Genomic DNA, 14,560 nt, shown 5'->3' with positions numbered 1-14,560 from the left:
AAACTAGGTAATATTCAAAAGAAATTATACAAGTATAGTCAGGAACTTAAATACTTCTGCTGGAAATCACTTTGCATTCAGTCAAAATAAAAATTATTTGAAGAGCATGTGGATTAAAAAAGAACAGAAGGTTTGAGAACAAAACAACAGGAATTAAGTGAAAAAATGGGTAGAGGTGAAAATTTCTAGAAACTACACAGCAAAAAAGAGTTCCATGACAAAGGCAACATGGCAAAAAGCAAAAGCTCAGGGAAAACCACATTGTTTTATCCTTAGAGAATGATGTTTAAGGTGTGGTAACAGTCACAGCTTGTTCCTCTTCCTCTCTTTGTCTTTGGAACAAAAAATGACTTTTCTTATAAAACTCTGAATTCTTTAATTTTGAGTTACCACTCACAAATCGCGTTGGTTAACTGATCAGACAAAAGAATAAATAATTTCTAATACTATTAATAAATGAACAATCATACAGCGCTTTGACAATAATAGCTGAACTAGAGTTAGAGAAGATTCCTATTGTCTCTTTTTCCTGTCCGGTTTGTGTGTGTCCTAATTTTCATTGTCCTCACTTCGACCTAATGTCCATTACATATCCCCAACTTTGAACTTTTTAATAGCCTGTGACCAATGTCAACCTGGTGTCCACTACATACATACATGGGCTTCTGTGTACTTCCCACGCTTTCTCTGTGCTGGAACATAGAACATGGTAGCTGTTACTGTTCCTGCTTTTTTGTTTGCTTTTGTTTTAGTATCTTATACGGCACAGAAGTGAATTACTCTTTCTCACAGCTGAAGCAAAACAAAGTTTATAATATAAAACGTCAAACAAATGACATGCACACAGTATCCAAAACACAACCTAGTAAGAACTTGCAAGAGTTAATTGTAAATTGTACAGACAAATACCATGATATTGAGCAAAAAAAGAGACACCAAATTGCTGCTACAGTTGGTGCTGCAGAACTAACATGCAGAGAGGACATGACTCTCCTAGAGCCAGCACACCCGCTGCAGACAGATACTCAACATACAACAACAACAGGAAGTAAGCTGAATGTCCATGGACAAGTAGTTTAACATTATCAAACAGACAAATGTGACACTGGTACCTGCTTGCTAACTAACCAGTTGGGATTATCTATCACAAACACTAACAAATGAGACAAAACAATTCTGACTTATTGGTTCTGTGGAACAAATTGTTACCCAGCTGTTAAGCAGAAACCTCCTCATCCATCTTCCTGCTTTTCAACTCTTGGCAGGTCTTCGTTTTTTTCCCATTCTTTTGTGTCATTTCCTGTTTAATTGTGAAATACTCACCTTTGTCTCTTGTTCCACGTCCCTTGACTTCATGCCCTCCTCTTCTTCCCACCTGTATGATTACTTATCCCACTCTAATGTGTTCCACCTGTGTCTCACTGTCTCCCATGTCTCTGAGTATATAAGCCTCTCTCTCACTTCCTTCTGTGTTAGTTTGTCTTGTTGCACCGGCATTCCAGCCTTTGTCTCCAGTGAGTTTTGCATTATCCTTGTTTTGGCTATTGCTTTTGTACCTCTGTCTGAATACTTGTTCTTGTAAATTTGAAGTCTGCCATCAAACACCTAGCTTGTACCTGAACACCGAGTCTGTGAATCCTGCATTTGGGTCCTACCAGTTTGTTCTTACATTTGGATAAATCTATTGACATCAGCCAGTCATTAGCAACTGCTCTGTTATCAGACAGTTTTACAAGCACAAGTCATGTCCCTTGGGGCTTCAATCTTAAGTGTTATGTGATTGTGAGAGTGGCTTAAGACCAAGTAGCTCTGTTTTCTGTGTGAAATGAGCAGATACGAATGAAATGAACAAGGAAGAGGTCTGTTGGCTGAGTTGTGGTATATCTTGTTTATTAATGGTATATTTTTGCATAGGGAAACATACTCATTTCCAGTAATGACTTCATCAGCATTTGCTGATAGCAATGGCTAAATATGGTTATAATGACATATTATCAAAGATGTTAATATCCCTCACAGCAGATGAACAACAATAGATCAGAAACACTGGTTCAGGCAGCTGTCACTCAAATTATGATACATTCAAACAGGAACAGAAAGTCCAACCTTTAACAGACAACTCTCAGTTTATGACTTCAGACATAACATTCCACAGTGTTGACATTTGAATTCCCTGTCCCTGTCTAAATGTTCTTTTATAGGAACAGTTTACATCATGCAAATAAATGTTGACTATTGACATTTGCTACAGCTGAAAAACATTCAAAGAAAAAGTACTTAAAGCTCTTGTTAAAGCTGCTACAAACTACATCCAGTCCACAGCAGCAGCCCTTTCCACAGTGAACATCTCAGACCAAGGTTAATCTCGGCACTCTGGGTCTCCCAGTCTGGCACATAATAGACCCAGCACAAGAAGCACAATTTGTCTCCACCTCATCTATTATTTTCTTATATTGGGATACCAAGTTGTGCATTATTGCATATTTCTAATTGACTTTCAGGTGTGAATTAAAATTGTGTGTTAATTAGTTCTGTTTTAGTCATTTGTTAGACTGTGATCAACCATAGCAACAGTACTAATGCCGTTCTTTAATGTGTTCTTTAGGAAGTGACCAAGGTATACAGTAATGCACTGGAGCGTTACAATATAAAAAAAATACTAGACTCATGAGAGGGGATGCCACTCTGCTTCGGCTCTATCCTGCTTGTTGTTTTCAGGCATTGGAGAACCTCATCACATCTGACTGATTACCAGATTAAGATTTAGCGTTATGCCAAGATCTCTCAATTATATGATGGCCTGATGTACATTTAATATGAAAAGGACCGTGGTCTGTGTGGATTGTAGTCATGCAATAACTGATGAAAATTGTTCATGCCTATGCTCTCTCTGATGTAAGGGATATATATCTGGAGGCAAGCAAAGCAGTCCTTTACTACAATATCTGAAAAATTCTGAGAAAAAAATCCTTAAAATATGAGACTGCATTAAAATGTTCTCTGAGAAACAACTCTTTCGTTCATCACAAACTGTCCTCAGCACTTGGAGTATATAATGTGCAGAAGCAACATAACCACAGGTACAGAGAAAAATCAATATGGCATCACTGTGATGGGAAAACTTGTAGCTCTACAAAATCAGATTTTAGGTAACTAAGAAGTATTTTTCAACTGCTGTGAGTCTGAATTACAGAAAGACTTTGAAGGGCCATTAAAATAAATTCATGGAAATTCAAGTAAGAAATAAAATTTTGAGTTAAAAGGTCTTCAGGCAACAGCAGCGGTAGGGTAGAGCATTGAGTAACATTAATAGTTTATAGAAAAGAGCCCTCTATGAAATTTCCCCAAAACTTAACTCTTTAGATATCCAACAGCACCTTTGCTCCTCACACAGCAATGAGCTACAGGTCTGATCATCAGCACTTGCTAAGCTAACAAGCAGCTACCAGCAGCAGTAGTACTGTAGTACTGTTTAGTCCCACCAATCACAATCATAAAGCAGTTATGATTCTGACTGATATGCATTGTTGTTCAGATTGTCCCACTGTTTGATAATTCTCTGCTAAGTGTGCTGACAGTGGTCGGAACAGCACTTGGTTTGTACCACACAGTAAAAAAAATCTCTAGAGGGAACTTTCTGTAAAGACCAAAATCTATTATCTATTATAAATTAAAGGATTTGTGACAACAAACTTCTATAGAAACTGACCTACACAGTGCATACTTCCACAGAAGTAAGCAGAATTTCAGATTTTCCAAACTGCTGCCAAACTGCCGCCAAGGCAAAACTGAAGTCATGTCAGCTTAGCAGCAAATAAAAATTTTTGAACACTTCCAAATGGACCCAGTGGTTACATTATAGTGGGGATATGGACTACTGTATGGGACACAACTCCAAATTTAGGCTAAATAAAGGTGTGGAAATAACACTACTCTTTTTTTGTGTACCTTACAAACCGAGCCATGCGGCCAAGTAGTGCCCAACTAGTGTGGATGACATTAGGTAAAGCAAATTAATGCATAGTTAACTAATAACTCCCAAATAAATCGAAGATTGTAAAGTAGATCGTAAAATGGTGCCAGATATGTTAATGAATCAGTACATAATGATTTGATAGATAACTTAAATGTTGAAATCATGCTGAATCAAAGTCTAAACACTACACAATCAATAACTAACCAATGCATCTTTATTATGTACATTTTTTGTGTTCCTCAAGTTATGGAGGGTATTATAATGACTTGGCATACTTGGCACATGTTATTGTCTACTTGTTAATGATATGATAAATGGAATTGAGAATTAAAGTAACTGTGCACTGAATATAATACAACTGACCAATACTAAGCACCAGATATTTTCCCCATTCCACTATTCACAGTTAAACACTAACTTGGATAACCTCAGTCATCTGATGCTGCCAACTGCAATCATTTATGCTATATATCACATACGACAAAGAAACTGTGAAGATGGTGAAAAGATGCACCTGGGGACTACAATAGGAAAAACTCAGTATCTTGACTGTGTGGACTGTTTTCATTCCATTTCCAAAGCCTAAAACTATGGCAATGTAGGTAAAGATGTAGCCCTTGCCAAATTGTTGACTATAAGTTGTTTGACCATGCAACAGTAAGTAATGTTGAACTAATGATCAAGTAATGATGAATTCTAAGCAAATGTCAGCATGGTGCAACAATTTATCTGAAAATATTAATACAATCACTGTAGTAATTGAAATATTTAATAATAATGTAATCATCCATTATATGTTATATTCCATTTAGCACCTGATTTAGAGTTCAGGGGGAACAGGCCTTTCTCATTGTAGATATTTCTGACTTGTCATGATTGGAAAATGTTACTAATAACATTAACAATGGCTCCATTCTTCAAGTGGCCAAGTAAGCTACAACAGTATGACAGTGAGCAGCATGTACCATATTAGGACTCTGAAACTGAAGCAGCTAAGAGCCTAAGAGGTTACTATGCTGAGTTAAAGATAGAAAAAAACCCTATCATTAAGACACAGGATCGCAACTGCTAACGCTATTCAGAAATATTTTTTTATATTACATTAAGTTGCTGATTCACTCTTATTCTGTCTTTGGTAACTATTCACAATTATTATACCTTTGCAAAGTGATATAACCACATTTTTAGCTGCACTTCAAAAGTGACAGGCTTTATCAACCTAATATGGCATAATCATGAACTGTGAATCCTCAAAATACAGATAGTCTGTCAGTGTTTTCTCTGGAGTTTCTTCAACACTTTGGGTTGTTTTATGGCTTGTTACCTCAGGGCCTGCACAGCCCATCTACACTGGCCAGGACTGGTGATGTTCTTAATACTAAGTACCAACCCCTAAACTGAAGTGTCATATGGCCATGCAGTGTTTAGATACAAAAGGTACTGCAAAGCACAGCGTACAAAATAGCTCAAATTATACTGCAGTAAAATGACAGGCACTGCTTATTGAAATTATTTTTGGCTGTGTTTTCCAGTTTCCATGCTGTTGATCTGCTGGTTTATTTGAATAGAGCAGAGAAAGTGATAAGTTTGCATTCCAACGTTGACCCAAGTAGAGGACAGTGTTTGCATGAAGCTCAACTATTTAGGTTCTTTAGGTTCAATTTTGTGATGAACACATTATTTCCACCTCATTATCATACTTGAGGTGGGGAATTTCCAGATATCCTGAACTTAGTAGAGTTGGTTATTGTTAATTCCTCATTTGAACTTCAAGACAAGTTTCCCTCTCATTAGAGTTGAAAGAAAATCTCCACACTGATTGGCAACTATGATACCATGGTTACTGAGACCTACATGGTATTTTACCTTGTTTGCATGGGTTTGATATAGAGACCTGGGCAGACTGTTGCATGTTGGCTTGGTGGTCTTATTTTATTTATAATAATCAAAAGTCTCCTTTTAATACATTTTCTAGAATGGTATGGAGAGACATCACACTGCGCAAGCTTAAGAACTTTCAGCTGAGCCAGGACAGCTGACACACCTTGAGACAACAGTGGATTAGTCTTCCACTTAGCTGGCTGGTGTTATGACGGGAACCTATTTAGCTCTCTTTGTACAGCCAGATTGCTAGTTAGTGACAGAGAAGAAGCAGAAAGAAAAAGAAAAGAAAGGTACTAACACTTAATAACCTACTTTAACACAGAATCAACCTCTCAGTCAGGAGCCATACATCTGAAATCTGACCACTCTGAATTCAGATAAAAGAGTTTTTCAAATGGTGCATATATTCTATCTACAGGTGGAGCTTTACAAACGAAATCAGTTTTTGTTTTGGCAATGGGTGGAGCCTCTGGCAGACAATATGAAGCCGTAATACAATTTCCAAAGTACATGTACAGTAATCTTGGTCATCAGCTGGAGAAGATACAACCACAGACACCATTCCATAATTTACTACATCATCTATACTCTACCATTGCGAGTCTTACAGTATTTATTTTATTTTTTGGCTATGTAAAAGGTGATTTACTGTAAATGACTTGCCATTTTGCCTACGGTTTGGTGTTGTATTGGATTGTGCAGTATCATATTGTGCCAGTTTCGGTGTTATTGTGTCCACCCCCATAAAATTTACCGATCGATTGAACTAGAGAGACTTTACCTGCCCTCCATTCTGTCCTACCTTCATGAAAATAAGTGACATGCTTTTTCCTGTCTGCGGACCTAGAGATTCTCCCTTTCATTCCTGTAGTGTATTTGCTAATAGGCAACCAGCACCCAATCACAGAGACATCACAACACATCAGTGAACCACAGTCAGTCCCATCACAGGTTAATTCTCTGCTTCATTTATGTGATACCTTTTACAGAAACAATCTTTATCCCTCTGCTTTTTTAAGAGGCAGCCATGTGAATATCACGATGCAACTTCATACGTGGTGTTGCTGATTATACAGACTTCTGTTCTCTCTGAATCACCAAAGTCATATTATTTAGGACATTATTACAGCCAAAATATCTTTGAAGTTGTAATTCCAACTTGGTCTGGTATCTGTGAATCTACTCAATTGCCTTTCAGGGTAAATGAACACAATTAATGCTAAAATCAGCTTCACACTGAGCTGCTGTTGCTTTTTCAGGTTTTGATCCTGCACTGATCCTGGACCTTAGTCTGCTGAGTGTGGTGGAGTTCTGTTGTATTGCTGCAGGTCTGTGTGTCAATATATCTAGTACCTGAAAGATAAAAGCAGAGTCTCCATCAGATGTAATTACGTAGTGTGTCATTGTCATCATGGGAGAAAAAATATGTTTTTGACTCTGAAGTGCACCATGCATCTGCCATGATGGTCTTGTTTTATCATACTTGTTTATCATAGGCCAATCACATTTTGGAATGGATATCATTATCCTTGGGTTGGTTGAGACTGTTGTCAGGTCTATTTTAGATTGTGTCTAAAATTTGGAATGGTAAAAAGCTCCTCTACTAACTTACTCAACTATGAATGTTGTGTTTATGCCCATTTCTGCCCAAAACATATTTTGTCATGTAATTTTATTTTTATTTTTTTATTTTTTTAGAACACTTCTAACCACCTCCCTTTTTCATTCCATTTTCACTGAATTTGCTACAAGATATCTGGATGGGCTATTCATTGCTTTTTGATATGCTATACCATTTCCTGCACACACAAATTCTTTTAGGTACAGTCTAATTGACTTAAATCTGTGTAAATACTGAACATGCGCAATTGCAACTAATCTTAGTTAATCTATCCACAGGAACTGCAGCAATTCAGCAAAATGTAAGGGCATTTATCATACGGGTGATGTTAGAACAAAAAGAAGCATTTAATTGGTCATAACTCATTGTCTACCTTTGCCCAATTCATTCATTCCCATACAGAGCACCCACAGGATTTTGGTATTATAAAAATGTTGCCAACAGCTAATCAGTGCGACGTTGGTGTCTATCACCATGTACCTGACTAAGATCCAGACACAGACTTTTCTCACTACTGTCTGTTATTAAAATAACACATTTAGAGGACTGTGCAGCTTTGGCAGAGGTATACAATCTTTGGATGCCCTCTACTATATTCTACCTCATCCAAGTGTAACTTCCACTGGTCTCTCTCCATCTGCCATTTTCACCCATCATCATTCAACATCCTTCACATGGTTGAACTTAACTACCAGCCCACCCATTTCATGGGTCCATTATTTTGCAGCTGGGCCACTTGTCATGTAAGGGAGCCAAACTAAAAAGCACAAACATGACAAACATACATTCTTTACATTTTTTTACGTTGTACATATTTTTATACATACTGCTGTGTTTAAAACTATAATTCTACAAGCAACATGATGATAACAACTCAAGAAATAATTAAAAATATCCTAAAAGCCAAATAGTGTACATGCATCCATATAAAACTAAAAATCATCCACGGTCTTTTGTAGTATCTTTTCATATGATCAGTCACATGGTCAGAGTCATCATCACAGGCAAATGGACGGTGTTCTAATGGCCAGTCATAGAGCTACAGAGTCCTGTGGCCCAAACCTGAAAGATGTTTGACATGTTTCCATTAGATTAGATTTTGTGGCTTGGCCACGTAAACTAAATTCCTGACAAAATATTCACAAGACTGTCCCCTGCAACAAATACTTTCAAATGTGAACCAAATACATATCAAATATTTGATACCTAAAATTAAAACAGGATGTAGACAGAGCTGCAAACTGTAAAGAAAAAGGCTTTCATTTGTATTGTGAACATTTAGGCAGGACTTACAACCACTCTCATAAGTGCTATTTTCAGATCTAAGGTAGCCATACTGTAACCATACCATACCATACCAACCAATCATTTCATTTACAACACACAGAATGTGTGTTCATTTTCAACACTGTGAGTGTTGTCAGTGTCAGTTTATCTCAGTCCACACACACCTATCGGGCAATACTTAGCTTTAAACAGCAGGGCCACTGAACGACATCAGCTCTATGAGTGCAATCAACACCTGGTTATGGCAAAAGCTGTGACTGATAAATCAACACTTAAAGGAGCAGTCCAACATTTTGGGAAAGTCTTTGCTAGCTTTACTCACATGTGTCCAGTTTATTCTTGACCTTGGAAACAGGAGTTAAATAATCTTCAGTCACTGTTCACTTACTGGCTTTTTCAGAGCTTTCTCAGTTTTCTCAGTTGTCATGGAGATGGTTCACTTTGGATTTGATTAAATGAAATATAGAATATGATAACAGGTTTGGTACCTGGAGGATGGACCATAACCCCTGGTGCCATCCTTTAACCAGAATATGGGTTTAGATCTCCCCCCATATATGACCACTTGTTATCACATGACCAAAGTTCTGAAGTTAGATCATTGGATGACACCTAAACCAACTCAATTGGCTGATGAAATCTGTGAGATGTGATTGAAAGTCACATAAAAAGGTCTGAACCAGCTTCAGTTAGGATAACTGGGTAAGGATTGCGATGTGTTTAGCTCAACTTAGCACAAAGTTTGGCTAAATGCGCCTGTGTTTCCAGTAGAAAGAGATTTTTGTCCATCTCATGTGACTTTGAGTATGTCAGCAAATGTGTATTTCCCAAAATGCAGCACTGAAAAAACTGCAGTCTTTATTTAGTTGAGTGGTATTTAATGAAAGCTTTCACTGAGCTTACACTTCAGCTTGTATGTCAGTATCTCATCACCACTGTTTAACCTAAAACTGTCTACCTGCTACACTTGTTAATGTCAAGCAATCACACATGCAGCTTTTTTTAAGTGCTACCAGCTGTACCATGAAAAGTATGATTACTTTTCCATAATGTATTATTGTTCTTTAACTAAAGGCAAGGCACATAATGTGTTGTATGATATATCGTGCAAAATAGAAGTTTAACAACAGGGCAATTATTAAAATTCAAAGAAATAGAATACCCTTCCATCCACTGCCCTCTGATGTAGGACAGAGTCCAGAGGGAGGAAGGGGAGGAGTAGGAGGAAGAGCAGGATTGAGAGGGAGAGGTATCATTAGTTTGAGCCATGCATTCGTCAGGTCAGCACAGCGACCAGAGCAGCACCATGCAGTATACAACAGCTTTAAGCCAACTTTAACCAAACCTTAAACCTTGCCCTACCAAAACCCAACTCATATCAGCACCTCAGTAGAAAATCTGAACCCCTAGTAGGCACTGACTGTCAACTTTAATCCCAAACCCTGGGAAAGGAAAAGGAAAAGACACAGACATCTGTGTTCAGATTGAATGCAAAGTGAATTTTAGAGGCAGTCTGACTGCACACACAGTGAATCAACAAGATATACTGTAATATGTCGACAGCACAAAGTGGAGACACCGCTCTGTGAGAAAAATGTGTCACCTTCAGCAAAAAACAAAAAACACTAAAATGTATAAATGCAAAAAATCAAGAGGAAAAAGAAGGAAAAACTGGAGGAAAATATCAGACTGGAGTTCTCAGTGAGCTCTGATTCTGAGCTGCTGTCATACAAATACACAAAACCCCTCTTCACACACATACAGTGGTCGGTGCAAGTGCTGCAATCTAGCAAGGCTCTATACACTGGCTGTTTGGGTAGCCCTGTTTTTGACTTCATCACAGACTCTGAACATTTCTCTGTGATCCTTAGGGGAAAAGTCAAAATGTCACAACAGCTGGAGAAGATAATGTCCTGCAGCTGGTTGCATCTTCAAAGGTATTTTTGTGATCCAACAGATGTCTCCTTTCTGCTTGGAATGATGCTGGTTTTTCCCAGTGCAAAACCAACATTTGAATTTAATGTTTCCACTGACCTTGCCACGCTTTACTCCTCTTCTTCACTGGATGAACGTCACTGCTCAGACCTTGGCAGTGGTCAGAAATATTATGTTTAAACTTTGGTTCTGCCCTTGGAAAACATTTTATCTTTCCAGGAGGATGGAAAACACCTGTGAGATCATGAAAATGACTTTTAAGATACAAACCTCTGTTGACTATCAAGTAAAAGAATAATATTTTGACTTTTCTCTTACTGTTACTATTAGTGGACTAACACCTGCAGTCTGCAGAAACACTCCAACTGTCATATTCATGTGGATAACATGAGGTGAAAATTTACTTGGCATTCAATCTGATCACACCTCAACACAAAAACACCAGTCCTTTAACTAAATACATCCCCAGGCAACAAACATAAATAAACTGCTTTAAAGTTGCAAAGCCTCTGAAATTCAAATATGGCAACAATTATAAAACATTAGTCCCTAAAAATCTCATATGTCTTCAGTATTTCATCTTCAAAGAGATGGTGTATAAAATATCAAAAGGCCGGGGTGGGTTTGGAGTTTGCATTGAATTTTACATACAAATATCAATGGTTATATATTTTAAAATTTGATTCTGGATTTTATTCTGCTTCTGCATTCAGATCTTTGATAACTACATGTACATGCTATTCTTTGAAACCTTGGGCATCTTGATCTTACTTTTATGAACATGTGGCTTTGAGATGTTGTCATTAATGCAGACAGTGAATAATGTTTGGATTCTGTTATATATTTGTCAAATATTTAAGAGGATTCAAATCAAAGTTAAAATGTTTCTAAGATCTGAAGCTAATAAATTCCTTTCAAAGTATTATTGACTAAATGAAGCTGTGAAAACCCAGCTGTAACAGAATATTGCTTTACCTCTCTAAAGTACTGTCATAATGCAAATATTATGTCAAGACTGGGCACAGAAAATGACCTATAAACTCTGGTTTTGAATACTCAGTTTGCTTGTCCCCATTGATAAACCATCAAGGTTTGACCTGAAACCAAACCTAGCACTGTGGTTAACCTGCCTGTCTGTTCATCTGGCTCCAGCTCATACCAGCTTGATCTCTAACCCAAACCAAACCCTACAGCTTCTGACCCACCACAGATTGTTTAGATTGGGATTGAGCTACACAGTGCAGAACCTGACAGGGACACCCTCTAGACCACCAATTATTCTAGAGCTGGACAAATAACCTGGATTTTGTGCTCAGTTCAAGCCCGTATGCACAACTTGTTATCATAAGCATCAATGACTTCCCCAGCTAGATAACATGCCACATCATTACACTTTGCTCAAAAAGTTTTTAAAGTAATCATAGTGCAATGCCTCTCTTTCTAATCTACCTACATACAAGTATAAAACCCATCACTGTGTTCTCTGAGACACAAACAAAATCTACACAACATCTCCTCAAATCAGAGCAGGGATGAGTGTGGTAACCCAGGAACCATATTCATATACTGACTGACATGCACACACACCCACACACACGCGCGCACACACACACACACACGCATGCATGCTACAGTATCAAACCCATCGAGTTCAGCAGCCAGTTTACAACTAACTGTGCTGCCACATGATCCTGGTTTTAGTGCATCTTTGTCTTTTCTCAGTTCTACTGAGCCGTTTCCTTCTGGCAGCTGCATGTTTCCTCTGAACATTGTGCCTTTGGCCATTTGGATAAGTACTGTCGTGACAAAATGATCAGCATTTGAAAGGAAGGAAGCAGCAGGATATTCATGTAAAACGATGCTCTCTGCTAAAAGCACTGGGCCTCTTTACTTTAAAGGCCAAGTGATACTGGCTACTTCTTTACTGGTGTCCATCTGTAGCATTGTATGTGTTTGAGGACGCATGAATATAGCTCTTATATTCCACTATTACTCATTGTTTTCTGTTAAAAAAAGCGCAATCAGTCTTAAAAACATGAGCCTCATAAAGCAACTTAATGGTTTCAGGCTGATGATTGTCAATAAAAAAGACAAAGCCTCTGTCTCCTGGTGGGAAGAGAGAAAAACGCGCTGTTTCAACTCTCAATTTTCTTCAGATGTATCAATAACATATCAAAAAGTGCAAAGAAACTTTACATATTAACAACAGGATCTCTCTTTCTAGTTGGTTCAGAAAATAAGGGAGGCTTATTTGCATATATTATAAGCAGCACCTGCAGCGAAGGGGGCATTCTGGGTGTTGAGGAGAGATGAGGTCTATGTCTGTCCCTGGGAAGAGGCCTTATACTGGACTTAGTGTAGAGAACCAGGGTGCAGGGGCAAAGGCTGACATCCATCCTGGGGAAACAGGCCTCATCCTGGGGACACAGTTAGGTTATAGGCTTCTCAGGGTCTGGTGTGTTGAGACCTGGTTCTGGTCTGCAGTTCATCTGGACCAATCAGACATCTGCATCAATCCATTGCTTTCAAATGAAAATCACAACTCACGTCAGCAGCCATTCTGTGAGAACCATTTAGTGTCATATATCATAGTACATTCTGGGGCTCCAAAATGGCTGACTGAGAGCAGCGTACTTCTTCCATCCAGGCTGTCTCTTCTGGTCACATACACATATGTAAATATATTTCTCTGTATATTTATATATATGTATGACCGCACTTTATGCGTCTACAAAGCTGAATATATTTTTCCTCTGGCAATGTCTTGACAACATTGTTTCCTTTCTTCCAGGACAGTACTGCCATGGCAATCACCCTTCCTCCAGAGTTCACTCAGTTGCCCAGATACCAAGACTGGAACAGAGACAAACACAGAATTTAAGTTTACTGAGAAATGAATCAGATTTCGGTAAGATGATGTATAACCTCAGTCTGCATTTCTTTCAAGGTACAAGACTTTTTTGACCATTTTGAATTATTCATCATCGCATGTCTAAACGTTAATTAATGCATGTCTAGACAGCTTTCTAAATATACTGTGAAAATTCTGATATATATATTTTTTAAAACTTTAATCCTCAGAATATTGCACACAATTTGTATACACAAAAAACATAAAAGAAAATGTATATACAAAACCATTTAATGAATACATTGGTGAACATTTTAAAATTTGATTAATTAATTACAAACATGTAGTATATTTTATTAGAGTATTTATATTTATAAACAATTCAAATCCCTACCAAAGCATATGTAAATGATGTGGAATTATTTTTATAAATAAAGGTTCTATTTAAAGGAGCGCTGTGTAAGAGTTAGTGGTATCTAGCGGTGAGAACGCTAATTGCAGCCAACTGAATACATGTCTCTTAAACTCTCCCTCTCCAAGCGTGTCGGTGAGTCTACGGTGGCAGTTTATCTAGAAAACTAAATATTTTATTCATGTTTTTTACCCTACAAGTTAATTACAGGTCTATGCATGTATACTAGTTTATGTCATTGTGCTACCATTCATTGGACTGTAACTGAAACTGCATGCAATGAACCTATAAACAACAATATTCTGACAGTGTTCAGCACAAAGTAATTCTGGGGTCAGTTTTCACTGAATGTGCAACATGCCACTTAAAATATTCCTTATGGCCTAATAAGAACTTATCTCCCCTGTATTTAGTTGTGACTCCTGGCTCAGTAGTATTAGCGGAGCTGTCTCTCACGCAGTGGAACTGCAGTGCAGTAACACCAGAACATACTGTATGCAGTGTGTGTGTGCATCGACACTAAAGATTAGTGTCAGATTAGATATTCATTTATTCGTTCTCACACAGCTTCACACAGCACCGCTGCAGACAGCA

At 37.9% G+C, this 14,560-nt stretch overlaps 2 protein-coding genes across 4 annotated transcripts in view; one reads left to right on the top strand and one right to left on the bottom strand.

The window, feature by feature from the left end:
- ahsg1 (alpha-2-HS-glycoprotein 1) overlaps positions 1-14,560 on the top strand; it is a 76,658-nt gene that overhangs the window by 30,388 nt on the left and 31,710 nt on the right. The gene's annotated exons all lie outside the window — the stretch shown is intronic.
- nfic (nuclear factor I/C) overlaps positions 5,252-14,560 on the bottom strand; it is a 48,737-nt gene continuing 39,428 nt past the window's right edge. For all 3 annotated transcript variants that reach the window (XM_018701873.2, XM_018701871.2, XM_018701872.2), the window contains one exon: positions 5,252-13,556. In XM_018701873.2, the coding sequence (XP_018557389.1) occupies positions 13,432-13,556 (125 nt within the window). In that variant the 3' untranslated portion in view covers positions 5,252-13,431. The remainder of the gene's footprint in view (positions 13,557-14,560) is intronic.

This window comes from Lates calcarifer, linkage group LG17 (assembly GCF_001640805.2).
Source record: "Lates calcarifer isolate ASB-BC8 linkage group LG17, TLL_Latcal_v3, whole genome shotgun sequence".
Lineage (NCBI taxonomy): Eukaryota > Metazoa > Chordata > Actinopteri > Centropomidae > Lates > Lates calcarifer.
Note: the sequence above shows the minus strand (reverse complement) of the source record. Positions and strands in the feature narration are given on the sequence as shown.